The sequence below is a fragment of the Oncorhynchus mykiss genome, chromosome 5 (assembly GCF_013265735.2).
Source record: "Oncorhynchus mykiss isolate Arlee chromosome 5, USDA_OmykA_1.1, whole genome shotgun sequence".
Classification (NCBI taxonomy): domain Eukaryota; kingdom Metazoa; phylum Chordata; class Actinopteri; order Salmoniformes; family Salmonidae; genus Oncorhynchus; species Oncorhynchus mykiss.
In genome coordinates, this window is record NC_048569.1 from 42,208,412 (window position 1) to 42,235,174 (window position 26,763).

The 26,763-nt window shown below is 42.6% G+C and overlaps 1 protein-coding gene across 2 annotated transcripts in view; it reads right to left on the bottom strand.

The window, feature by feature from the left end:
• Nucleotides 1-619: 619 nt before the first annotated feature.
• Nucleotides 620-26,763, bottom strand: part of cwc27 (CWC27 spliceosome associated cyclophilin) — a 48,732-nt gene continuing 22,588 nt past the window's right edge. Inside the window, exons 12-14 of one of the 2 annotated variants that reach the window (XM_021602965.2) lie at nt 15,937-16,046; nt 15,469-15,581; nt 620-2,140 (exon numbers count right to left, since the gene is read on the bottom strand). In XM_021602965.2, coding sequence (XP_021458640.2) covers nt 1,978-2,140; nt 15,469-15,581; nt 15,937-16,046 — 386 coding nt within the window. In that variant the 3' untranslated portion in view covers nt 620-1,977. The remainder of the gene's footprint in view (nt 2,141-15,468; nt 15,582-15,936; nt 16,047-26,763) is intronic. The other variant, XM_036977582.1, reaches the window with a different exon arrangement.

Genomic DNA, 26,763 nt, shown 5'->3' on the forward strand with positions numbered 1-26,763 from the left:
AAGTTAAGCATGAACCCAGAAGAGCAGTAAAAGGTGGCTTGCAGGCCAAACTCTGCTCCTGGTCACACACATGGCAAATCTACATCATTTACCCTAACAAAACCACTACATTAAAGCAGAGAGGCTAGTCTGGTCTTAAATGCCACCCTAATCTTTGTGTAGTGCACTACTTTTGACCAGAACCACCACATTGCATCCCCATATAGTACACTATGACATAAGACCAGAACCACCCTCTTTTACCAGAGCCCATGGCTCTCAGTTGATGGAATATGAAAGGAGCGATACATTAAAAAAAAGAGAGGCAAGGAGGTTCGATTGTCACTAGTTCGATTTCACCACAGCTATGTGTTCCTTGCGTCAATCTGGTGAAATGACTGTGAAATGGCTGGGTGAAGGCAGATCATATCCTGCCTGACTGTTTTAACTGACAGGGTTGGAACGGAGAGGAGAGGAAGCCCTACAGACTGACTCAATGTGCATCCCAAATTTCACCCTATACAGTGCACTACTTTTGACCAGGCTCATATGGGCCCTGGTCACAAGTAGTGCACTATATGGGGAAAAGGATGCCATTTGGAATACAACTATGGTGCTTAAATAAAGACAGAGTCAGGGACTTAATCGAGCTTTAATACCAGTTTTCACAACTTCTGCTGGAGAGCTGTTTTTATGATTCCAGTCATGTGAAGTCACACTGGCTGGCTCTGTCTATTCAGCTGCTGTTATATCAGATATGAGGAAAAGTTGGCTTTGGGCACAGATACAGGATCAGCTTACCCTCTCCAGATACTGATATTAACTATAGGGGAACAACGCTAAACTGACCTTAGATCAATGTAAAGGGGAAACTACTGCAGCAGCTACTGTGTTCCATTGTCTCTCCTCCCTTTTCGGCTTACTGCTCATTCCTCACCATAGTCAAGGTTTTCATAACACATTCTGGGTGGATCTCTCTCAGTCGTTTAAAGTAACTTCCTCTCATAATCTTCTCTCCTTAAATCTCAAAAGCATACGGTGGCGTGCTGGTTTCCTCTCCATCTCGGTAGTTGCCCTTCTTGCATGAACAGTCACACTTGCCTTTGCTTACCAGAGCCGACTTTGCTGACCGCTGCTTTACTAAGGACATTCCTGTCGCTTACTAGAACTAGCTACCTTTAAGATGAATCCGCTAACTGTAAATCGCTCTGGATTAGAACATCTGCTAAACGAGTAAAAATAGTCCAATGTAAATAGTTGGAGTTGGGTTCCTCTCCTCGCCTCCACGGACAGTAAACAACTGGGACACGTGAAAATCCCAGTGCGCATCCTCCATGTTGCGCTCACCTGCCCAAGCCAATGGTTGAGGAGTTCTTAAAACGCAGCAAGCTCAGAGAGGAATACAAACACAGCTGCAAACATCAAAAGGAATGTGTGCCTTATGACAAAAAAGGTACATTTATTATCCGTACATGTTCACAACATTGGTCATCAGACATGTTGTCGTCAATGATTTGGGATCCATCATCCATCATCCACTACTACTTTACCTGGATCCCTGGGCATTTCTCAACCCCTTTTCACCTTTACTTTCCAATACTCCCGCAATCACAACATACAGTACTGTACGACAGAAAATTTACCTATTCTTGGAAATGTGGGTTCACATTCCAGTTCAAAATGACACTATGTCCTGATGACGGATAGTTTTAGATTAGCTATAGCTGTCAGGTCATGTGCGTTTCCTTGTTATTTGAGGGATAACCCTGATGGGCTGAAGTCACATTGGCCCTGTGTTAGCCGTTCCCTTCGTTCAGATGTGAATGGATTCCGACAGCTTCTCAGAAATAACTTTGTTTTGGATGTTCATGGCATTCCAAGGTTCAAAGTTCTCTCAGGAGAGACAGTTGTTTTGAAGTGGTAGGTTAGAGAGGAAGAGAGGAGAGGCCTGGTCAGTCACATGGTTGGGGTTAATCTCCATGCCTAATCCCTAACCCCTCACCTCTTGGCCTTCTTCTCCTTCATGATCTTCTTGCTCTCCTCTCTCCGCCGTTTGTTGACGGGGTTTCGTGGATCGGAGATCTCAAACGTGTCTTCGTCCTGCATGTTGGCATCCTTGACTTTCCTGGTTTGTTCGTCAAACTGGAGAACATGGGCCATCCTAAAATCAGAGAAAGAGGAGGTTCAAAGAACAGCAAATAGAGCACTGTGATGTGAACTCAGTAAATCACATCTGGTGATATGGAACTCTCCATCTCTCCATCTGTTCCTCTCCATCAATTCAAATAGAATCACATTCCCTTTGAAGCCGGTGTTCTGTCACAACAGGCATTTATGGTATCAAGATGCCATGGTGGTGAGTGATGGCACTGTATTGATGATAAAGGAATAGGCTACAGCTACAACACAGCAACGTGCGCCATCACATTAGTGTAAGAATAAAAACATGGTACAAAATACAGGGTTGAAATGTTCTGTTCTCTTAGGGAGGAGCAGGAAGAGGATGGAGAGGAAGATGAGGAGGAATAGGAATAAGAGAAGGAAGATGACTGATATGCATGTGGAAGCATCCTTTGCTGTTCTCTTGTCCTTTATGGACTAGCAGCAAGCAGCACCTCCGCAAAACAGAGAAAAAGGGAGAACGGCAGAATCTGAAGAGATTGTTCGGTTTAAAAAGGCAACTGACTTCATGATTCAACCTCTATCAACACTGACGAAAAACCCTTGACATGTTACTTAGTAGGCTAAGCGTGTCAGTGTAACAGTTATCGATCAAACTCCCAGTATATAGATACAGTGAGAGCAGGAATCCCCGGGGAGACAGCAGAGAGTGGAGAGAGAGGACTTCAAGAGGGGTGAGGCAGGTCTCCGGTGTCCATCACGCAGACACATCTGCCCGGCGCAGAGGGATTTGCGCAACATGCATAACGCTCTGACAGTGTCTTGACACGCCCCACCTGTTTGGAGGGTTCTGATGAAGGCCATGCGTCACCAGGGGCCACGGGGCTGCAACCACCGGGGAATTAAAAACAAGATAAAAGGGAAGATGCTATCACCAATTCACAGAAGCCGAGAGACGGAGACAAAGCCAAGCCAGACGAAGAGCTTCAGGCCCAAATCTCTTTGACTGTTTGCGCTATTACAGTGATGTACTACTATTACAGGTAGTTAGTTAAAGCCCTATCTTGTCCGAATCTGCCATATCTATCATTTTTACTTGGCGGGAAGGTTATTATTCCAGTCCCAAAAACCTACCGTTTTTTAATATATTTTTTTTAATACAAACTCCCAGGTCCTTTGATAATATTTATCTAGTGTGACTCGTCATCACTGTGTTTTGAGGGATATTACAGAGTTTTACGGTGCTGCACCCAGTTTGGGCAAGAACATGAGAACAAATTGATACAAAGAGCTATGTACAAAGTGCTACAAAGTGTTATGCAAACAAAGTCCTATCCGTTTTGTCATATATCAACGTTCCCAGTGACTATTTGTCTTTTTTAAAAGATTAAGTAAATGATAGTGCGCCAATGAATTGATAAATTGCCAAATACATCAGTTAATTAAAATGTCTGCATGCAGTTCATGGTTCTTATTGATACTATTTATACTTTCGCCTTACTGAAAGCCAATATTAGGCTATTCCTAGACAAGTTGAAATACACTACATGGTCAAAAGTATGTGGACACCTGCTTGTTGAACATCTCATTCCAAAATCAAGGGCATTAATATGGAGTTGGTCCTCCCTTTGCTGCTATAACAGCCTCCACTCTTCTGGGAAGGCTGTTCACTAGATGTTTGAACCTTGCTGCAGGGACTTGCTTCCATTCAGCCACGAGAGCATTAGTGAGGTAGGGCACTGATGTTCGGCGATAACTCCATTGAACAGGGGGCCTGAGGTCAGGGCTCTGTGCAGGCCAGTCAAGTTCTTTCACACCAATCTCAAAAAAATATTTCTGTATGGGCCTTGCTTTGTGCACAGAGGCATTGTTATGCTGAAACAGGAAAGGGCTTTCCCCAAACTGTTGCCACAAAGTTGAAAGCACAGAATCATCTAGAATGTCATTGTATGCTGTAGCGTTAAGACTTTCATTCACTGGAACTTTCATTCACTGGTTTGGGCCTAACCCAAACCATGAAACACAGCCCCAGACCATTATTCCTCCTCCAAACTTTACAGTTGGAACTATGCATTGGGGTAGGTAACGTTCTCCTGGCATCCGCCAAACCCAGATTTGTTTGCTGGACTGCCAGATGGTGAAGCGTGATTCATCACTCCAGAGAACACGTTTCCACTGCTCCAGACTCTAATGGCGGCAAGCTTTACACCACTCCAGCCAACGCTTGGCATTGCACATGGTGATCTTAGGCTTGCATGCGGCTGCTCGGCCTTGGAAACCCATTTCATGAAGCTCCCGACGAACACTTATTGTGCTGACAATGCTTCTAGTGGCAGTTTAGAACTCGGTAGTGAGTGTTGCAACAGAGGACAGATGAATTTTACGTGTTTCAGCACTCGGCGGTCCCATTCTGTTTGTGTGGCCTACCGCTGAGCTGTTGTTGCTCCTAGACGTTTCCACCTCAAAATAACAGCACTTACAGTTGACTGTCACAACTCTAGCAGGGCAAAAATTTGACGAACTGACTTGTTGGAAAGGTGGCATCCTATGACGATGCCAGGTTAAAAGTCCCTGAGCTCTTCAGCAAGGCCATTCTACTGTCCTTGTTTGTCTATGGAGATTGCATGGCTGTGTGCTCAATTTTATACACCTGTCAGCAACGAGTGTGGCTGAAATGGCCAAATCCACTAATTTGAAGGGATGTGGACATACTTTTGTATATATAGTGCATTTCATAGCGGTTTAGATGGTGCAATGAATCTCTACACATTGCTTGTTTTGTCATAGAATTTTAGCAACCAGGAAATGGCGGAGCGATTCCTGCATATTTCAACCAGTTTAGCTGGCAGCCGTTTTGCACCGTTCATGCCTAGAACAGCCTCCAGTCTTCCATCATAACAGTACATAAAAAGAAGAAGAAAAAAAAGATTTACAGGGGGCAATTTCATAAAAACTAATCCCGTCCGAATCGGACAATGGAAAAAACAGACAAGCCTGGGGTATTACTTACATAATGAACGTTCTACAGTAATAGAATATAAGCCAACCTATTGCTATACAAGTTCTGCTGTATGGTCCTAGGGAGAGATCCCCTTCAATCAGCCACTAAGATCACATTGAAATATGTGTCCTCCTTGTATGTGTGTGTTGGATGGCGTGTGTCTGAGTGTGCACTTGAGTCTGTGTTCCTCGGGGTGTGAACTGTACAAGGTGTCGAAAGCATACAGTATGAGTGTATTTTTGTCAGATGGCTTGTCTGTGTGTCTATGTGTGTGTGTGTGTGTCTGCCCATGTGCTTCTGTGAAGCGTGTGTATATAGTGGTCCTTGGTGGCTCAGTTGGTAGAGCATAAAAACATCTGCTAAATGGCATATTATATATACACTGAGTGTACAAAACATTAAGAACACCTTCCTAATATTGAGTTGCAGCCCCCTTTGCCCTCAAGACAGCCTCAGTTCCTCGGGGTGTGAACTGTACAAGGTGTTGAAAGCGTTCCAAAGGGATGCTGGCCCATGTTGACTCCAATGCTTCCCACAGTTGTGTCAAGTAGGCTGGATGTCCTTTGGGTGGTGGAGCATTCCTAATACACACAGGGAACTGTTGAGCGTTAAAAACCCAGCAGCGTTGCAGTGCTTGACACAAACCGGTGTGCCTGGCACCTACTACCATACCCCGTTCAAAGGCACTTTCAATCTTTTGTCTTGCACATTCACCCTCTGAATGGCACACCCACACAATCCGTGTCTCAATTGTCTCAAGGCTTAAATATCCTTCTTTGGCCTGTCTCCTCCCTTTCATCTACACAGATTGAAGTGGATTTAACAAGTGACATCATAGCTTTCACCTGGTCAGTCTATGTCATGGAAAGAGCAGGTGTTCATAATGTTTTATACACTCAGTGTATGTGTAAGGCTGCACAATACAGGAACATATCGAATTGCAATTTTTGAACGAAATACTGCAATTTTACTTGCGTATATAGATCCAAACACTTGGGAAAACTGTTGGAATCACAGAAATAGAATGACCATTCTAATTTCATGGTTGGAATACTGTGGACACTTGGAATGCAGTTTAGGTTGGCATGAAAACAAATTAAGAAAAATATGGGAGGAGATGGTTGTGACAGAGTAGGAACCAAAGTGTTGGTCAGTGTTTCCCAGGCGACCCTAATTAGATTTAAATAGATATGTATGTTCAGACAAAGATTTTAGAACATTCTTCGCCTTGTCCTCTCTGATTAAGAAACAAGTTGTTGCACCGCGGGTTCCGGCCTGTATTAGAGTAAAAGTTTGCTAGCAAGATTTGCCGTATCTCACCGGACTTAGCTAGCAAAAATGTGTCTTGGCTCCTAATGCTAATTGTTAGCTAGCTAGCTAACTCCAGTGAGATATGGACACATTTGCAAGCTTGCTAAGACCAACTAAGTAGCGTGTTGCAGAGAGCAAGTTACACAAGCGAACAGTCAAATATACAAATGTTGATTTATGTTAAGGAGCAAAGTGGAACGCTGCCCACTGCAGTTCTTGTTTGGGGAAAAATCTGTAGACTGCACGCTGTGGTTTGGTCAATGGAGGCAGAGTGAATACCCGAGCACAAGGAGAGTGACATGAAGGGCGGGGCTTGAAGTGCATGGGATTGGGAAGCAGCCTTAAGAAGAGAGAGGGAGAGAGAATCGTGCAACCTTATGTGTTTGTCTGCCTTTTAGTCTGCCTGGGTACATAGGTGAAGCATGTGTGTGTCCTCTGCAGTCCCCCCTCCTGTGTTCATGTGAACTGGGCAGTAGTAGTGACAGCTCATCCAGGACGTCATGGTGGCTCTACTCTGGCAGACTGAGGAGTCCTGCAGCGCGAGGCGGACCGCTACCATAATTTGTCTAGCAGCCTCAGTGATGACAGGAACACAGCCTCATTGCCCAGACTACAGAACAGTGTGTGTATGTGCGTGTGTGTGTGTATATGTATACACACAGTGCCTTCAGAAAGTATTCACACCCCTCAACCTTTTCCACATTTTGTGTTACAGCCTGAATTTAAAACGGATTCAATTGAGATTTTGTGTCAATAATCTACACACAACACCCCATAATGTCAAAGTGGAATGATGTTTTTCTAAATGTTTGCAAATTAATAAAAAATAAAAAGCTGAAATGTCTTCAGTCAATAAGTATTCAACACCTTTGTTATGGCAAGCCAAAATAAGTTCAGGAGTAAACATATGCTTAACAAGTCACATAATAAATTGTGTTTAACAAGTGTTTAACAAGATTTTTGAAAGACTACCCCATCTCTGTACCCCACATATACAAGTATCTGCAAGGTCCTTCAGTTGAGCAGTGAATTTCAAACACAGATGCAACACCAAAGGCCATGGAGGTTTTCCAATGCCTCACAACGGGTACCTATTAAAAAACCTTTAAACGCAGACATTAAATATCCCTTTGGTATATTGGTGAAGCTATTAATTACACTTTGGATGGTGAATCAATACACCCGGTCACTACAAAGATACAGGTGTTTTTCCTAACTCAGTTGCCGGAGAGAAGGAAACCACTTCGGGATTTCACCATGAAGCCAACGGCGACTTTTAAACAGTTACAGTTTAATGGCAGTTATAGGAAAAAACTGAGGATGGATTAACAACACTGTAGTTACTCCACAGTACTAACCTAAATGACAGAGTGAATAGAAGTGACAATTAAATACATGTTTATTCCACTTTGTAACCACAAAATGTGGAAAAGGTCAAGTGGTGTGAATACTTTCTGAAGGCACTGTATATGTGTATGTGTGCCAGGCTCTGGGCTCCCACCATTCAGCGCTCCAGTCTGCTTATCAAACCCACTCTCTACCCAGAAGCCTCAGAACTCAGAAGCCTTTCCTCTATTTGTTTTTCTTTCGCTTTCTGAAAAGAGGGAGGAAAGAGGGGGGGATGGGGGTGGGGCGACGGGCTCTATGGCTGGCTTCTTGGAGTGAGTGTGTGTGTGTGTGTGTGTGTGTGTTAGCAGAGCGATCTAGAAAGTATAACGTTTGTAGACCCAGACGGAATAGTTTACAGTCCCCTGGCCCAGACTTGACTTGGGGAGTCTGACCTGTAGTAACCCAATAGTTCCTGTACCAGAGCTCGCAGAGTGGCACAGACATCCTACGCTAGTGCGTGGCTGGCGGGTGTTGTTCTAGATTAGGTCTGCGGCCCAAATGACACCCTATTCCCTATATAGTGCACTACTTCTTACCAGAGCCCTGGGCACCATTTGGGACCCGGGGTGCCTTTTGGGACACAGCCTGGGACTGCTAGGCTACTGTGCCCATCTTCCCTCCTCCTCCTCCTGTCTCATACCTAGCTGGCTGGCGGGGGCCAAACAGTGAGACCGAGCTGGGGGCCTGGCTGGCTGAGACTAATAGCAACTACAGGTTTTGTTATTCTAAATCTCTCACACAGCCACTTTCCTCGAAGTTCAAACACATGGGATTAATTTCAGCCCTCTGACTCTCTCTCGCTCTCTATATATTGAGGTCTGAGAGAGAGACTCAGAGGTCTGTTGGTGAAAATCAGAATGGGAGAGGAAAACACGATGTAAAAGCTGATTTCCTGACTGTGGCTCTGTCTGCCCACTGAGGGAAACGGCAGAGAGACCAGGCTCTGCAAACATGCACACATACACACCGCTGTCTTCATGGCCTTCAATAAACTGGTATATCTGAATTATTGGCACGGCGTCAGGTGCCAATACACAGACACACGGGCCGTGTTTTAACTCCCAGCAGGAGCTGCTCCACAGGGCAATGTGTTAGCTAGCTTGTTTCCTGTAGGCTGGAGCTCGCCCTCCCTCCCTCCCTCACCCTCCGTGTCTCTGCGTCTCGCTCTCAGTGAGTCGTCAGTACTGCGGTGAGGGTCTCTGTTCTGGTCAGGACACGGCAGGACGTTGAAAACACATCAGCAGCAGAGAGGAGAAACGTCAAAACACAATCCATCTGAGGAGGTAATCAAATTGAAAAATAGAACCGAAATAGACCATAAATGTGACCGACCGGGGGAGGAAAAAAATGGAATTCCATATGCATCTGATTTGTCTGACAGAAGGAGCGGTGCGAGCCAGCAGACTACAGTACTGAACAGTGTCCTCCTAACTGCAGTGTACATCCCATTCTATAGCTTCAGCCTGCGCGCACTAAAACCTTAGAGAAACATCCCTATACTTCCTAATGTGCTAGTTTCTTACACAGAGGCAACTCAATGTTGTCTTGTGTAAAACACACATTAGGGATGACAAAACCTTCAGTCCTGGTCTAGGCCTAGATGGTAGAGAAAGTGGCATCCACTATTACTGTAGAGCTGTGCCGAGGGTCGGGAACGGCCTTTCCAACACACGCATCCGTAAAGACCCACACACAGGTAGTCGCGCACACACACACACACCATGAGCCAAGCCTACTAAGACAAAACAAAAAATGTCAAAGTAAGAGAGAAATAAACATGCCCATGTTAGAGCAATCTTTTCACCTGGCTGGCAGTCTGTGTTTCTCTGAGAGTACGGAAACTAAAACCTAAGGATGGCACCCATAATTACATCTACAGTGCGTTGGGGAAACTATTCAAACCCCTTGACTTTGTTCAATTGATTAAATACATTTTTTCCCTCATCAATCTACACACAATACCCCATAATGACAAAGCGAAAATGTAGAAAAAAATGTCTTATTTACATAAGTATTCAGACTCTTTGCTATGAGACTCAAAATTGAGATCAGGTGCATCCTGTTTCCATTGATCATCCTTGAGATGTTTCTACAACTCGATTGTAGTTCACCGGTGGTAAATTCCATTGATTGGACATGATTTGGAAAGGCACACAGCCGTCTATATAAGGTCCCACAGCTGACAGTGCATGTCAGAGCAAACACCAAGCCATTTCAAAGGAATTGTCAAAGAGCCCCGAGACAGGATTGTGACAAGGCACAGATATGGGGAAGGGTACCAAAACATTTCAGCAGCTCTGAAGGTCCCCAAGAACACAGTGGCCTCCATCATTCTAAATGAAAGAAGTTTGGAACCACCAAGACTGTTCCTAGAGCTAGTCGCCGGACCAAACTGAGCAATCAGGGGAGAAGGGCCTTTGTCAGGGGGGTGACCAAGAAACCGATGCTCAGTCTGACAGAGCTCTAGAGTACCTCTGTGGAGATGGGAGAACCTTCCAGAAGGACAACCATCTCTGCAGCACTCCACCAATCAGGCCTTTATGGTAGAGTGACATGACGGAGGCCACTCCTGGGTAAAAGGCACATGACAGCCCGCTTGGAGTTTGCCAAAAGGCACCTAAAGACTCTCAGACCAAGAGAAACAAGATTCTCTGGTTTAATGAAACCAAGATTGAACTATTTGGCCTGAATGTCACGTCTGGAGGAAACCTGGCACCATCTCAATCTACAGTGAAGCATGGTTGTGGCAGCGCGACACGTCTCTGAATCCTTGAGTGGCCCACCCAGAGCCTGACCTTGAACCCAATCGAACATCTTTGGAGAGACCTGAAAATAGCTGTACACCAACGCTCCCCATCCAACCTGACAGAGCTTGAGAGGATCTGCAGAGAAGAATGGGAGAAACTCATCAAATACAGGTGAGCCAACCTTGTAAGCGTCATACCCAAGAAGACTTGAGGTTGTAATCGCTGCCAAAGGTGCTTCAACAAAGTACTGAGTAAAGGGTCTGAATACTTATGTAAATGTGATAGTTTTTATTTTATAGTGTGTACGTAGTGCATACAGCCCAGTACATTACTGGGGCTAACCTTCCTGCCATCCAGGACCTCTACACCAGGCGATGTCAGAGGAAGGCCCTAAAAATTGTCAAAGACCCCAGCCATAGACTGTTCTCTCTACTCCTGCATGGCAAGTGGTACCGGAGTGCCAAGTCTAGGACAAAAAGGCTTCTCAACAGTTTTTACCCCCAAGCCATAAGACTCCTGAACAGGTAATCAAATGTCTACCTGGACTATTTGCATTGTGTGTGTGTCCCCCCCCAACCCCTATTTTTCACGCTGCTGCTACTCTCTCTTTATCATATATGCATAATCACTTTAACTATACATTAATGTACATACGACCTCAACTGGGCCGATCAACAAGTGCTCCCGCACATTGGCTAACCCGGGCTATCTGCATTGTGTCCCACCCCCCACCACCCCCTCTTTTACGCTATTGCTACTCTCTGTTCATCATATATGCATAGTCACTTTAACCATATCTACATGTACATACTACCTCAATCAGCCTGACGAATCGGTGTCTGTATGTAGCCTCACTACTTTTATAGCCTCGCTACTGTATATAGCCTGTCTTTTTACTGTTGTTTTATTTCTTTACCTAATACCTTTTTTTGCACTATTGGTTAGAACCTGTAAGTAAGCATTTCACTGTAAGGTCTACACCTGTTGTATTCGGCGCACATGACAAATAAACATTTGAATTGATTCGATTTGCAAACATTTCTAAAAACCCAGTTTTTGCTTTGTCATTATGGGGTATTGTGTGTAGATTGATGAGGGAAAAAATCTACTCAATCAAGTTTAGAATAATGCTGTAAAGCATCAAAATGTGGAAAAAGTCAAGGGGTCTGAATACTTTCTGAATGCACTGTATGTAATCTAGAGCAGTCAGAGTGTGTTGATCCACTGTATAAAGTTCAACAGTGTGTCAAGTCGTTAAGGAGCAGCTCCTCAGGCCTGTGTTATGACTGGGCATTAACAGACATAACATATCTGTTACAGAATAGGGGGGTGGGGTGGATGGGCTGCTCTGGCTGGCCTACTAGAACTGGCTCGTCCTGAATGGCACCCAATTCCATCAATATCATGACGTTGAATCAACGTGGAAAACTGGTTGGAGCTGCAAAAAGTCCTCGACGTAAGGGCATTTCCGTCTTTTCATCCCCAACTTTTAACCGAAATCCAATGATATGGTGACATTTTTTGTTGATTTCAAGTTGAATTCACGTTAGTTGACAACTCATCCAAATGTAAATCAAAACTAGATGTTGAACTGACTTCTGTGCCCAGTGGGAAACTTTGCTTAGGACTTATTGCAAGTAAGGCTGTTCCCGACTAAAAAAAAATCTTGGTTGACCGAGAGTCGTCCTGACAGACCATGTGTGTTTGAATAAAATCAACTACATATGCACTGAGCTTGTTTGATGCTTTAAGCACACGGTTTGATTAAATAATGGAGACACAAAAATGACTCAAGAAAGAGCCCGATGGTCACACTGTGTTAAAAAATAGTAGCGAGACCTGCGTGCATATTATGTGTGACAAACAGGTGCTGTTAGAATACAGTATTATTTTTCTGCCTGTTGGGAACAGTGTAAACAACACTAAATAAATTGTAAGTAATACAAGTCTGTTCTAATGAAAAACGTTTGTAAAGCCTTTATTACAGCATAACAAAATAAAAAAAATAGCCGAATCTGTACAATTGCTTTATCCAACATTTGCTGTTGTATATTAAACAAACAAAACAGGCAACAGAAGCAAGATCTGTCATATTTATGTAGATATTTGTGACTAATTTCAGGAAACTAGGCATATGTCACAGGTCACTACTTCACAGGAACACATTTGAACTAAAACTTTGTGTTTTTTGGGGCAGAAATTCATTCTGGGAACATGGGAACTTTCATGTGCCTTAATAACAAACTTGTACGCCATATGTAAATACGAATACAATTGTTAAATTATGAGCCTAGTTGGTTTAGCCACAGAAAAAGCCAGCAACCTTCCCGCTAACTATGATTGGCTGAGATAATGAATGGCTGGAAATGCAGAGACATGAGTTCGAATTGGTCTGCCATATGGCCCTCTTCTGTCTATTTGAGCTGGTAGGTAATCCTGTTTTTAAAAAATCCTTAAAAAAAAAAAAAAACATATATTCTGTAGTAGAACTGCATAACTGTTGCTCTTCATAATCATGATTTGGGATTATGGTTCATTGTTTAGCTAGCTACATGTCTTATCAAAAGACTCCACTATGCAAGTATTAATTTCAATAGAATGTCACTGTTAGCTACATTTTCAGATATTACACGTTTTCTGATTTGGCAGAAAGTAATATTCATGTCAAGTTAAAGTGTAAAGTGTACTGTTAGCTAGCCAGCTAACATTAGCTGGCTGGCTCGCTAGCTAACGTTACGTGTATGATCTTATTATTCGTATCTCAGAGCCATTTGCTTTGCTAGTTATAGCCAAACGTTAACTAGCTAACATTGAACCTGGTTGGTTAGCTACCTGCAGATTAATGCAAGGTAGTAACGTCATGAGTTAGAATTATGGTTCATTGTTTACCTAGCTTGCTAGCGACATGTTTTAACAGAAGATTCCACTTTGCAAGTAACCATTTCAACAGAATGTCACTGTGACAACTGTTGATAGACGTAGCTGGTAAATTCGCTCTGGCTATCTACTCAGATTTCATAAAACTCTCGTCCGAGTGTGCTAGAGCGCAGAATAACTGACAAAATTTACGAACGCTCAACACCTGTTAAATATGGCCGGTAATATGTCAGTAAACGTTGACAACAAAAAAAACTTCAATTGTTGCAAGCTCTGGATAACATGAAAACAGCCTAACCAGCTCTGCTAGGGCAAGTAAAATGGTCAGTGAGCTGTTCTCTCGTTTGTGTCTGGAAGTACACTAACATTAGCCAGTCAGATCGGGTGCTTGACTGATGTTGTTAGGACCGAACGCTCAGATCAACCCTTAACTTCTTGGTGACAGGGAGCAGTATTTTCACGTCCGGATGAAATGCATGCCCAAATTCAACTGCCGGCTACTCATCCCCAGAAGATAAGATATGCATATTATTAGTAGATTTGAATCTTCTAAAACTGTTTGAATCATGTCTGTGAGTATAACACAACTTATGTAGAAGGCGAAACCCTGAGGAAAAACCATTCAGATTTTTGAGGTAATTTCTCTTTTCATTGGGAATCCAGATTTCTAAGGGACCTTCTTGCAGTTCCTACCGCTTCCACTGGATGTCACCAGTCTTTAGAAATTGGTTGAGGTTTTTCCTTTGTGTAATGAAGAAGTAGCCCTGTTCAAAACGAGGGTCACTTCAAGTGTACTGTTTGTTAGAGGAGCGTGACCAGAAAGGTAGCGTCAGTTTGTTTTCTTCCTGTATTGAACACAATCAATCAGTCTTCAATTTTATCAATTATTTACTTTAAAAATACCTAAAGTTGCATTACAAAAGTAGTTTGAAATGTTTTGGCAAAGTTTACAGGTAACTTTTGAGATATGTTGTAGTCACGTTGCACAAGTTGGAACCAGTGTTTTTCTGGATCAACCGCGCCAAATAAATGGACATTTTGGATGTATAGCGACGGAATTAATCGAACAAAAGGACCATTTGTGATGTTTATGGGACATATTGGAGTGCCAACAGAAGAAGCTCGTCAAAGGTAAGGCATGATTTATATTTTTATTTCTGTGTTTTGTGTCGCGCCTGCAGGGTTGAAATATGTTTTGCTCTCTTTTGTTTACGGAAGTGCTATCCTCAGATAATAGCATCGTTTGCTTTTGCCGAAAGCCTTTTTTAAATCTGACATGTTGGCTGGCTTCACAACACGTGTAGCTTTAATTTGGTATCTTACATGTGTGTTGTCATGAAAGTTTGATTTTTATAGTAATTTATTTGAATTTGGCGCTCTGCATTTTCTCTGGCTTTTGGCCAGGTGGGACGCTAACGTCCCACATATCCCAGAGAGGTTAAAGAGAGTTTGTATCGCAAATAAAGTTGCATAAATAACTCTAAATGAAGAAGCATATAGGAGGAACTGTTTCTTTGTTAAACGCTCAACAGAGAATAGTCGCTTGTGCAAACTTCCTCGTAAATCGTTTGGAAAAAATAGCCTTTGTTTATTCAGCTATGTTCAATTGTATTCTTATTACCATAAAATAATACCACAGGAATTATAAGCAAATATTGCCTGCTAAATTAACTAGTGTAGCCCACAGCCATTTGGCATAGCCAGAGCAGGGTCTAACATAAGGACGACTCAGAATATGCTATTCTGTTCTTCTGAAATAGGGTACATTTTCTTCAAATCATGTTTCTTTAGACCTGCCTAAAATAAATAATGGTTTTATTGTGATGTGTATTAAATGGATTTATTAAACTTTTTCAAATGTAGATGTTCCAAAAGGTCCACATCATTGGCTTGTAGGCTGTGTGTGGAAGCCCGGAGATGCTAAATGTCTGGGATATTTTATGTTAAATAATGGTCAATTACCTTGAGACCGGCATTGTCATTTGCATGACAATCACCGGCTGACAAAATATCATGTCCGCCAGAACGCTAACCATAACGTACCATCCTTTGTCGTCGTCCTCTGCCAGCTCCTCAGGGGCCTCCTCAGGGGCCTCGGAGGTCTCAGTGATGGCTGAAGACAGCTTGGACTTGAATCGGTCCAGCAGCGCCATTGTCTACAAGACAATCAGCTTAACGGTCACTGGGAGATCTGGGTCACTAACAAAACAAAATCTTAAGATCTAACGCTCATCTAAGTCTCAGACTTTCACCTCAACCCCCTGTTGCATCAAGAAAAAAATGCACTGCTGGTAATTTATATGCGTTTGACTGAATGACGTCATCATTAATGTCATCAACACTCTATAATCCCAGAGCTCCAATTGACCACAATGAGGACCAGTAGGAAAATGTACACACTAACTACTGAAAGTCGCTCTGGACAAGAGTTTCTGCTAAATGACTCAAATGTAATGTGTGTAGAGAGTAAATGACAGCTGACACAGTTTTGAGTAATGACTCCTCTGTTACCTGCGCTTCTCTGCTGGATCCCTTCTTCAGTTTCTGTTTCCTCATGTCTTCATATTTCTTCTTGCCCTCCAGGTACTCCGCCACCGCCTCGCTGCCTGGCTTCTTCTCTTCTATAGGGACGCAGTAAGGTACTAGTTAGTTAACAGTCCGTTAATTGTTAGTTAATAGTCAAACTTGGATATATTAAGGCATTGCCCCGCTGTCTGTCTTCTACATTGAAGTTGATACAGTTAGTTATTTAGCAGTTCATTTACAGTTAGCCTAGTTAATGTATCACATTAAGCAGTGACAATAGCAAAAAACACTATCAGACACAATGCAGAGGAAAAAACATCCAACATGTAAAAACCATCTGAAGCTCTGCCTCGTCATTAGTAAGAGATCAGCTCAGAGAGAGGGACCCGTCACCGGGTCACAGTGACAAACACAAACTGAATTGATCTGATTTGGGGGAAAGATCCACTACTGCATGGCTAACAGATCCAGCAGGATGACTGATGGGCTCCAAGTTTAACAAGGAAACCCCTTTCCTTCTGCCATGAGACCCCTCTCTTTCTGCTCTGCGTCAGAGCCAGCCACATCCAACATATTGTAAATGTTCCCAATGAAAAAAAAAAAACGTCTGAATTCTTCAACTTCAGCCTTGAGACTGGATGGAGACTGCTCAGGGAAAGTATACCTCTGGGCAAGGAGAGTTTAAATGAGAAAACCAAGTGGCTCTACATTTTTGCCTCAAATAAGTGGATATACCTTGTATTATTCAAGCACAACAATACTTACAAAAGCATAGTAGTAGGTCTACTTAATACTTTAATTCATTATCTGTACACTGAAATTAACCTTAGTAATTCCCCAAGTGACAATACAGAATACAACATCAAAACACTGTAGAATGTAGTGCCCTTAATCCAGCACCATATTTTACATTAGGTATGGGGTTATTTTATGCTAATGCATCCTTATTTTGACACCAAACCCACCACTGGTGTGGTGACCAAAGAGCACTAATTTCATGTCATATGACCATAGCACTGTTTCCAGTCCAAGTGCCAATGCCTTTTTAGCAAACTCCAGGCATTTACATTTGCTGGATGACATGAAAAGTGAGCTCTTTGGCCACGCACACCAGTGGTGGGTTTGGGGTTAAAATAAGCATGCATAAGCAGAAAAGAACCCCATACATACTGTACAATATGGTGGTAGATCTTTAATGTCCTGGGGCCCTTGTTAAGGCCAAAAGCATCATGAGCTTCAACCAGTAACAGGACATTTTTGCCCAAAACATGGTTGCCTCTGCCTGGAGGCTGAAACTTGGCCGCAAGTGGATCTTCCAGCAATAACCCCAAGCACATATCACAATTCCTAAAGAAATGGTTAATTGATCCCAAAATCACACCTTGATCTGTTTCACATGTCTTTGTGCTCGTCTCCACCCCCCTACAGGTGTTGCCCATCTTCCCCATTATCCCCTGTGTATTTATACCTGTGTTCTCGGTTTGTCTGTTGCCAGTTCGTCTTGTTTGTCAAGTCTTGCCAGCGTTCTTTCCCACCTTCCTGTTTCTCTAGTTCTATTTCCTAGTTTTTTCCGGTTCTGACCTTTCTACCAGCCTGACCTTGACCTGATCACGAACCTCTGCCTGCCCTGTGTTTCTAATAAATCATCTGAGAACTGTACTCTCCGCCTCCCATGTCTACATATGGGTCATCTCCCGAGTCGCGATAATCTCAGTCTGCGGATTTGAACACTATTGAAAACCTGTGGTTTGAATTGAAGAGGCCAGTCCATAAGCGCAGACAAAGGATCTCAAGGATATGGAAAGATTCTGTATAGAGGAATGGTCTAAGATCCCTCCCGATGTGTTTTCAATCTCATGAAACATTTAAAAAATGCTCAGTGCCGTTATCGTCGCAAGGAAAGGTATTGAAAACAGGGGTGTCAATAATCCCCCCCTATTAAAAATAAATCTATTTCTCTGAGCAATTGTGTTAGTCTAAAATATTATAGTTTTCTTTTTAAGCATACAATATAGCTTAGTATTTGCATTATTTATTGTATACAATCTTTTTTGCTCATCTTTATCAAGGGGGCCAATAATTTTGGACCTGACTGTAGATCATGGATCAAAGCGTTCCAACACTGTTTCCATACTAGGTCAAATTCCACATGCAGGCCTTGAGAGTGAAGGAGAACCTCCAAGCAATTCTATAAGCTAAAGTGGGCAATACGCAGTTGAAACAATAAGCTGAGGGATGGGACTGAAGAAATGTAACCACTCACAAATGCATATACAAAGCTATGAATGCAAGGACTGATCATCCATGATATCAAAATGATAGTTTTAACAATGTTTTAAGGCTATATAGTATGCTTACATTTACTTTATTGACAAACATTGGAATAAAACAAGCTTCTATGTGGGGTTCTGATGGGGTACGACAGTAGAACTAAGCTCATGAGGAATTTATTAGCAGTGGTGTAAAGTACTTAAGTAGCTTTTGGTTGTATGTGTACTTTACTATTTATATATTTGACAACTTTAAATTTTCTTTAGGAACGTAGTGAAATAAAAATATCTACTTTTTCTCCATACATTTTCCCTGACACCCAATTCAAGCTATCACTCCTGCATCTGATTTGGCAGACTAACTAAACACAAATGCTTCATTGTAAATAAAATAAAAAATACAATTGTGCCGGCTGGTTTGCGGAATATAAGGAATTTGAATTTGATTTATACTTCAGTACATTTTAGCGATTATTTTCCTTTTGATGCTTAAGTATATTTAAAACCAAATACTTTTACTCAAGTAGTATTTTACTGGGTGACTTTCCCTTTTTTGAGTGATTTTTTTATATTGCTGTCATTGAGTATGACAATTGGGTACTATAAGTTATATTCTTCAATAATCAAATGGGTACATATCATTAACTTGTTCTTCCAATGGTTCATGTCTTTGCTTTGACATACTTGTGGAAATGAACCGTTCCCGACATGAAATCCTTTGAAAGCTTTACTGACTTATGTGACTGACTGGGGAGGTGAAGTGCAAGGCAAGCATAAGCAGGGCTCTGCCAAAGGTGCCTCCACAAAGTATTGACTCAGGGGTGTGAATAATGAGATATTTCCGTTTCATTTCATTTTCACATGTTTTCACCTTGTCATGATGTTGTCAGGTGTCTTTTATACTGATAACAAGTTCAAACAGGTGCCATTAATACAGGTAACGAGTGGAGGACAGAGGAGCCTCTTAAAGAAGAAGTTACAGGTCTGTGAGAGCCAGAAATCTTGCTTGTTTGTAGGTGACCAAATACTTATTTTCCACCATCATTTGCAAATAAATTAATAAAAAATCCTACAATGTGATTTTCTGGATTTCTTTTTCTCATTTTGTCTGTCATAGTTGAAGTGTACCGATGATGAAAATTACAGGCCTCTCATCTTTTTAAGTGGGAGAACTTTCACAATTGGTGGCTGACTAAATACTTTTTTGCCCCACTGTAGATGGGTGAGCAGGGAAAAACATCCCTACCTAGTTCATCTGCACACTTATTTCCACAACAGCCCTCTGATGTCACAGATTGAGATGGCAGGCAGGCAGCCTCAGTCACCTGGCTTCTGGAGTTATGGTAACTCTGACTCGCGGGTAATGTCCCCAGGCCCCAACAAGACAGGACACACAGAGGGGACAAAACAAACAACGTAACGCGTCACGGACATACCTCCTGCGTCTGGGCCTGTCATCTATTAAGAGCTGCCATAGTACTGTACGAATGCTGCTGGCTGGAACACTGGGCCATTGTCTGAGAGGCTGGTATGTTTGCGACTTGATCATCCAGAGGGGAGAAATGGTATTCAGCACGTGTTACACAAGTATGAGGCCTATTCTTCAGAGCATTTTTTTTTTAACTAGCTCATCTTGAGATCATGATACTGTAACTGTACTTTACCTTTCACTACTTAGTGTGTATGACCAGTGGGATTTTAGCATGTAAATCTTGGTGGGGTAAAACAAACAACATGTGGGATGCATGCCAGCAAAGCCACTACACAACATTAAACAATAAATTAATTGCACTATATAAACGGTGACAAACAGTGGCCACAAACTGTTAGGACCTACATAAAGCTGTCCCAACAGCAGTTCCAACACCTTACCACTGCTACACCTGCCTATCAGCGGAGTCTTGTCTGGCAGCGAAACAATTCATTCAGCCTCATTTACTGCCTTTAAAAAAAAACATAGCTGATATGGCTGATTTGCTTAAACAAATGTACATCTCAATTGTCAGTAGAAACCACAAACTATGGCATAAGGGGACGACAAGCAGATAAGAAGGAAATAGGTAATTTTGAATAAAACATTAATGAGCGAGCTAGGATGGACATAGTCAATATAACTATTTGTTTAGCACTTTTGAAATGTACAGCAACAGAATTCAGAATTTCTCTAAAACAGGTTATGGGCTATATGTGCACAACCAAGTCAGAACAGTAGGCGAAATTAAGAGGGGTATACAGACCAAATTATTACACAACATACACTTAATTTACTTTCTTAGCTACAGTATACATACCTCCCTGGCATATTACATCATTTATGCCTCAGCATACAAGACATTTTTGGACCTTGTTGTGCTGTGCTCACTTGAACAGGAAGGTGGCACAGCAGTCCTTCGTGGGCAAATTGTGTAATGAAAGTCTGGCATTATCTGGATTTATGGTGCTTTCAAGACAACTGGGAACTCTGGAAAAAAACGAGGTTGAATCATGATGTCAGTGATTTTCAGGTCGTAGCTCTAGAAAGAGGCTAGAGATCTCGATCTACAATTCCGAGTTGGATGACTGTTCGAAACGTATTTCCCTGTCGGAGCTTGTTTTTTCCGGAATTCCCAGTTGACTTGACTTCATTGAGTTCAAGACTTTACAGATCCGAGTTAACAGTGGTTTGTTTGCAGAAATCATGCTTCATTGACCGCAAGGCCAGTGTTGAATGTTTATCATTTTAAACTAGGAAAGGAGCCCCTTATTCCCAGATTTGGGACCACACAGCCACTGTCACTGATTCCTTCCAAACCACTCATTGTTGAATTTGCGATTCCCAACTTGTTGTGTAATGTTAATGTCCAATGGCTGATGAGCACCGATATGTTTTATCTATTATTTATCTTCATTATTTCTCTTCATATGACAAGGATTAAAAAGGATTTGATTCATGATGACTGCTAGCTAAGATTTTGAAAGTATGATGTTGACATGCTCAGTCAAATCAAAGCTACTGTACATATAACGTGATATGACGTCATTTTATCTGTCGCCAATGACCTTCAGCCTTCTTGGATGGGCACTTCTAATGTAACTCTATGGCAGCACCCAAGGGGCTAGAATTTTAGAGCGCTGGCCTTAGACTTTACTTCACCGTCGTGTCCCCATGAGAGGCATTGTTCGCAAACTGACATGTATTAATGTCAAAATAACATGCAAAACAGGCAAGCCCCCCCCCCCCCCCCGTTCATTTGCATTTATGTAACTTATTTGGTACATAATGTTGCCGCTACCGTCCGAAAATAACTGCTGGACATCAGGACTGCGACTACTCACCACGGACTGAATCCTTTTTTTCCTTTAACGAGGCTGATGATCCCGACGCGAACAATATACTGCTTTCTCGGGAACATGCCCAGATCCCCGTGATTTGAGTGAAGAGGAAGCAGAGAAAAAAGGGCCAGAGGGCAGGCTGCCTTCTGAGAATTCGTAGGCGATCAAATAAGCCCCCACTTCCTTCCATTCTGCTCTTAAACGCGCAATCTTTGGAAAATAAAATCGATGACCTACATGCAAGATTAAATTACCAACGGGACATTTAAAACTGTAATATCTTAAGCTTCATGGAGTCGTGGCTGAACGACGACACTCAACATACAGCTGGCTGGTTATCCTTTCTGGTGCAGGTGTTCTGCTAGCGACCCACCTCGACTACATCCGGTGAAATTGCAGAGCGCGAAATTCAAATTACAGAAATATAAATGTTTAACGTTCATGAAAATACATGTCATACCTCAAAATAAAGCTGAACTTCTTGTAAATCTGCCCCTGTCAGATTTCAAAAAGGCTTTATGACGAAAGCACACCATGCATTTATCTGAGGACAGCGCCCCGCATACAAACGCATGAAAACATTTTTCAACCAGGCAGGTGCGCCACAAAAGTCAGAAATAGCGATATAATAAATGCCTTACCTTTGAAGATCTTCTTCTGTTGGCACTCCAAAAGGTCCCAGCTACATCACAAATGGTCCTTTTGTCCCCAAAAACTCAGTTTAGCTGGTGCGATTCATTCAATAATCCACCGGTTTCCCTCCTTCAAAACGCATACAAAATTAATCCCAAACGTTACCAATAAACTTCTCCAAACAATTCAAACAGCGTTTATAATCAAACCTCAGGTACCCTAATACGTAAATAAATGATAAAATTTAAGACGGAGAATCGTTATTGTCTTCACCGGAGATAAACAACAAAGAACACACACTCATCCACGCGCATGAAAACACTACAGCCAACATGGGAGCCACTTAGAAAAACTACAAATTCTAGCTCATTTTTCCAAAAACAAGCCTGAAACTCTTTCTAAAGACTTTTGACATCTAGTGTAAGCCCTAGGAACTGCAATCTGGGAGGATTTCGCCTCATGTGACTGATACAATTTGATATGTCATTTTTAATTGGGTGTTGCTAAGGCAGTTCAAGTATTTACCATGTTTGTAACATTTATAGAGCCATACATTTTAATGTGAGCCATGCTACTGCTAGTTAGTTCAGCCAAGATGTTAGTTAGGAATGCTAGCTCGTTAGGCCTGGTGTAGCTCGCAACACATATTATTATTTTCATATTGTCTGTATTAGTAGAGGCTGGTGGGAGGAGCTATAGGAGGATGGGCTCATTGTAATGGCATCAATGGAATAGTGCCAAACCCATCAGAAACGTTTGACTACGTTCCATTGATTACAATGAGCCCTTCCCCCTATAGCTCCTCCCACCAGCCTCCTCTGGTCTGTATATGCTCATAGTCATGTTTATGGACGTGTAGCCTAATTTAGCCTGTAGCTTTCCTTGTGGCCAGTTACTATTCCATGCTGGTCGTGGTCTTGTGCGCATGCGCAGACCCTAGTTAAAATTGCAATCACATTTCAGTTGTTAGTCCAGCTACTTTCTTTCTCATTACATTGTTGCTTATCAGCAGTCATTCTCTGTTCTGTATATTCATTCGACCTGTATGCTGAATTGTCTCTCGTCCTATAATTGTGGTATTACTGTCTGGTCATTATAGTGTTTATAGCAATGCACAGGCATTAAGGTATCACTGTATCCTACCTGGTATAAGCTATTCCCGAGCACTCATACAACGTTATGCAGTATGTGCATGTGCATTATGTCTAGCTGACTAAGCTCAACTCCTCGGCGAAGGAAGTTTGATGAACTCCACCAAAGGAGTTGAGCAGAGGACAGGCTTTGTGGAATTCATCTCCGGCTACATCGATTCGCCCAAGGTCACCTACATTATAGCCTGCCTATACTGCTATTCCGGAGATGCCCTGTATTTGTCATTTCTTTCTAATCCTGCGTAGAACCACTTTTGTACGCTCTCACTACTCTGTGAGAAGTCAGTGCTCAACCTCGTGTGGTAAACCCAATATCTGCAATAAACCTGTTCTGAAGACTTCTGATTTGTTCTTGCCAGACAGCCCTGTGGCAGCTGAATCCTGTCCACTGGTACCTATAGTTCTCTACTAGCCTTTAGTATTATTCTGTAATAATGTTGTCTGTTTAGAGTGAAAAGGCTATTTTAAAAATGTTGTCAGTTCACTTTATGAGGAACCTAATTGAGTAACAAAAAGCTTAAGCCCCACAGGGTATTTGGGTTTGGATGGCTATCATTATAAGTCCAGAAAACCATGCAGTTACTCATTTCACAAGGTATTTAGGCCACAAATACACCAAATTTGGAGCAATCGTCGGAATTCCCTAGCAAAGACTGGGGCCACACTCACTCTCACTCTCTACAGTCCAGGCCTCTTCCCCAGAGTCAACATGGAAGTCTGCTCTGCTGCTCGAGGTACAAATCTTTCCCTTTGATTTACGATAGCAAGAAGTGATCCCTTTCCATCTTTCCCGTTCACCCCTTGCACTCTGCCCCCTCGCAGCAGCCCGGGACTTGCAGGATGCTGAATGATGATTCCCTTGGGCACTAACACAAGGAACACACGTCACCCTCTCCAGCTGTTGTCACTAACTACTAACTTTGAGTTTGATGGCCATTCTAACCACATTCTTCCCCCTAGCTATCACCTGGGCCAGAGAGAGCTACAAATCACAGGCCTGATGTGGTAGGGGGGGGGTTGTTGTGAATGACAGACTCCTCTTCGTTAGGGGAGGAAGCTCCTCCATCTCTCTTTTCCTCTTTAACCAATCAACGCTTGTTCAAGACGAATCAGAGGAGCATCGCTTTCAAAGGCCTGGAGCAGTCAAAGCAGTGTCAAAAGAAACCCAGTTTCTCATCGATCAGCACACTCATCAGAAATAGTTCCGAAAATGTGTGTTGTGAAGCCGGCTACTCCTCCCTCTTTCTATCCATCATTGTCATTGCCGTCACAACAATAAAATAATGCAGATTCCAGCTGTGTGTGTGATGTGGTTCTGAGTTTCCTACAGATTGCCTCCCAAAAGAGGTCACAACAGGGAAACCCAACACCACCACTATATCGTCATTGAACCTTAATTTCCTTCCAAACAGAAATTTTGAAATGAAGGTTTCTGCCAGTTTCTTTTTGCTCAATAGGCTATGTCCTCTGACATAATTTGGCTTAATAACTTTGACGAATAAATGTGTAAATCTCCATTTGAATGTATTCTTCGAAAGGCCAAAATAAATTACAACACAATCCTTGACTCAACAGCCAAATTGAATCCCATTCCAAAATATTAGAAATTCTCGAATGAAGCCACACGATTCATAAAATGTCAAACTGAACTGCCTTTGTCAGAAACGTGAACTGATATTTTGGAGGAAAAAAATAAACCTAACTGCAACATATAATCATAAGTCAATTGACGTTTCAAAGATCAGTCTTTGTTTCTTCCACATCAACAATTTGACTGACAAGGCGCCATTGAAATAAAACACGCTGTGCACACAGGCATAACCTGTATAAATAACTTGGAGTGGTAGAAAGAATGTTGCCACATCATTGAGGGTGGGTATAAAATGGACAGTGTTTTCAGCCTGTCTTTCTTATTTTTGGCTCTCAGAACCAACACTTATGCCAAGAAAGAGAAAACCAGACTAGAAGAACATGCTATAATTTATGTCTTGAAAATGGAAGCGATGTCTGTCGAAAATAATAACTCAAAAGGTAACTCAAATGTCTCTTTTAGCTCTCTGCTGGGTGAGTTCTGAGGTGACAATTGATTTTTTTTCTCTGATTAAGTTGCCGCATGCCAAGTTAGTGGGTAGTGGCTGCTGCTGTTGTTGGAATATGTTTACTTCTGGGACTGAGCACAAAGATGTGTATAGCCTGTGTGGACATTGGAAGTTCAGATTCAAGGCCTGCTGCAAGAAACCAAATTATGAAATCAGTTCCCAGCAAACAGGGGACATCCTGAGGACATCCGGCGATGTTCCCATTAGGCCCCTTAAGGGTTTCGGTGCGACGTTATCTTATTGATGTTCTAAGAACGTCTAAGAACATTGCATGATGGTCCCAAAGGGAACGTTCTCTGGTGGACCTTTGTCTAGTCCCCTGTAAGAAACCAGGACATCACTGAGGACCATGTCAGGAACTTTTTAGGACGTTCAAGACTTTCCTTTTAATAGTCCTTAGGACGTCACGTGACGGTCCCAAGGGTCCCACATTCTCTGGGGAACCTTTTCATAATTCCCAGTTTGTCCATGGGGCGTTTTTAGGACATTGTGTCATGGTCCCCTGAAGGTCCCCCAAACATTCTTGGGAATTTGTGTCATGGTCCCCTGAAGGTCCCGCAAAAGTTCTTGGGACATTGTGTCATGGTCCCCTGGAGGTCCCGCAAACGTTCTTGGGACATTGTGTCATGGTCCCCTGGAGGTCCCGCGAATGTTCTTGGGACATTGTGTCATGGTCCCCTGGAGGTTTTGTTTAGTTCCCGGTTTGCCACGGGGATGTTTTTAGGAAATTTTTGGGACGTTGTATCATGGTCCCGTGAAGGTCCCCTGAATGTTCTTGGGAAGTTGTGTCATGGTCCCCTGATTGTTTAGTCTAGTTCCCCGTTTGTCCCGGGGACATGCCCAAGGATGCTTTTAGGACATTCTTGGTACGTTGTGTCATGGTCCCTGGAGGTTTTTGTCACATGATGATCCCAGGTGTCCCAAACCATTATAAGTAAAGTAATGAAATGGTATGGGGCTTTTAAGGTAAGTGATATGCTGTTCAGCTAAAACGGTTTAAAGATATTTAATCAATGACAATGGGATTACATTTGACCTGAACACTTAGTACTGTCTTTTCAATATGAAAAAGTTCAACTTGGATTTGAACTCACAACTTCTTGATTTGGGGAATACTGATATTTCTGTCCTGCCACAAATTCAGTATAATTTCCCTGCCTCCCGAGTGGCGCAGTGGTCTAAGGCACTGCATAGCAGTGATAGCTGTGCCACTAGAGATCCTGGTTCGGGTCCAGGCTGGCCGCGACCGGGAGACCCATGGGGCGGCGCACAATTGGCCCAGCGTCGTCTGGGTTAGGGGAGGGTTTGGCCGGCAGGGATGTTCCTGTCCCATCGTGCACTTGGACT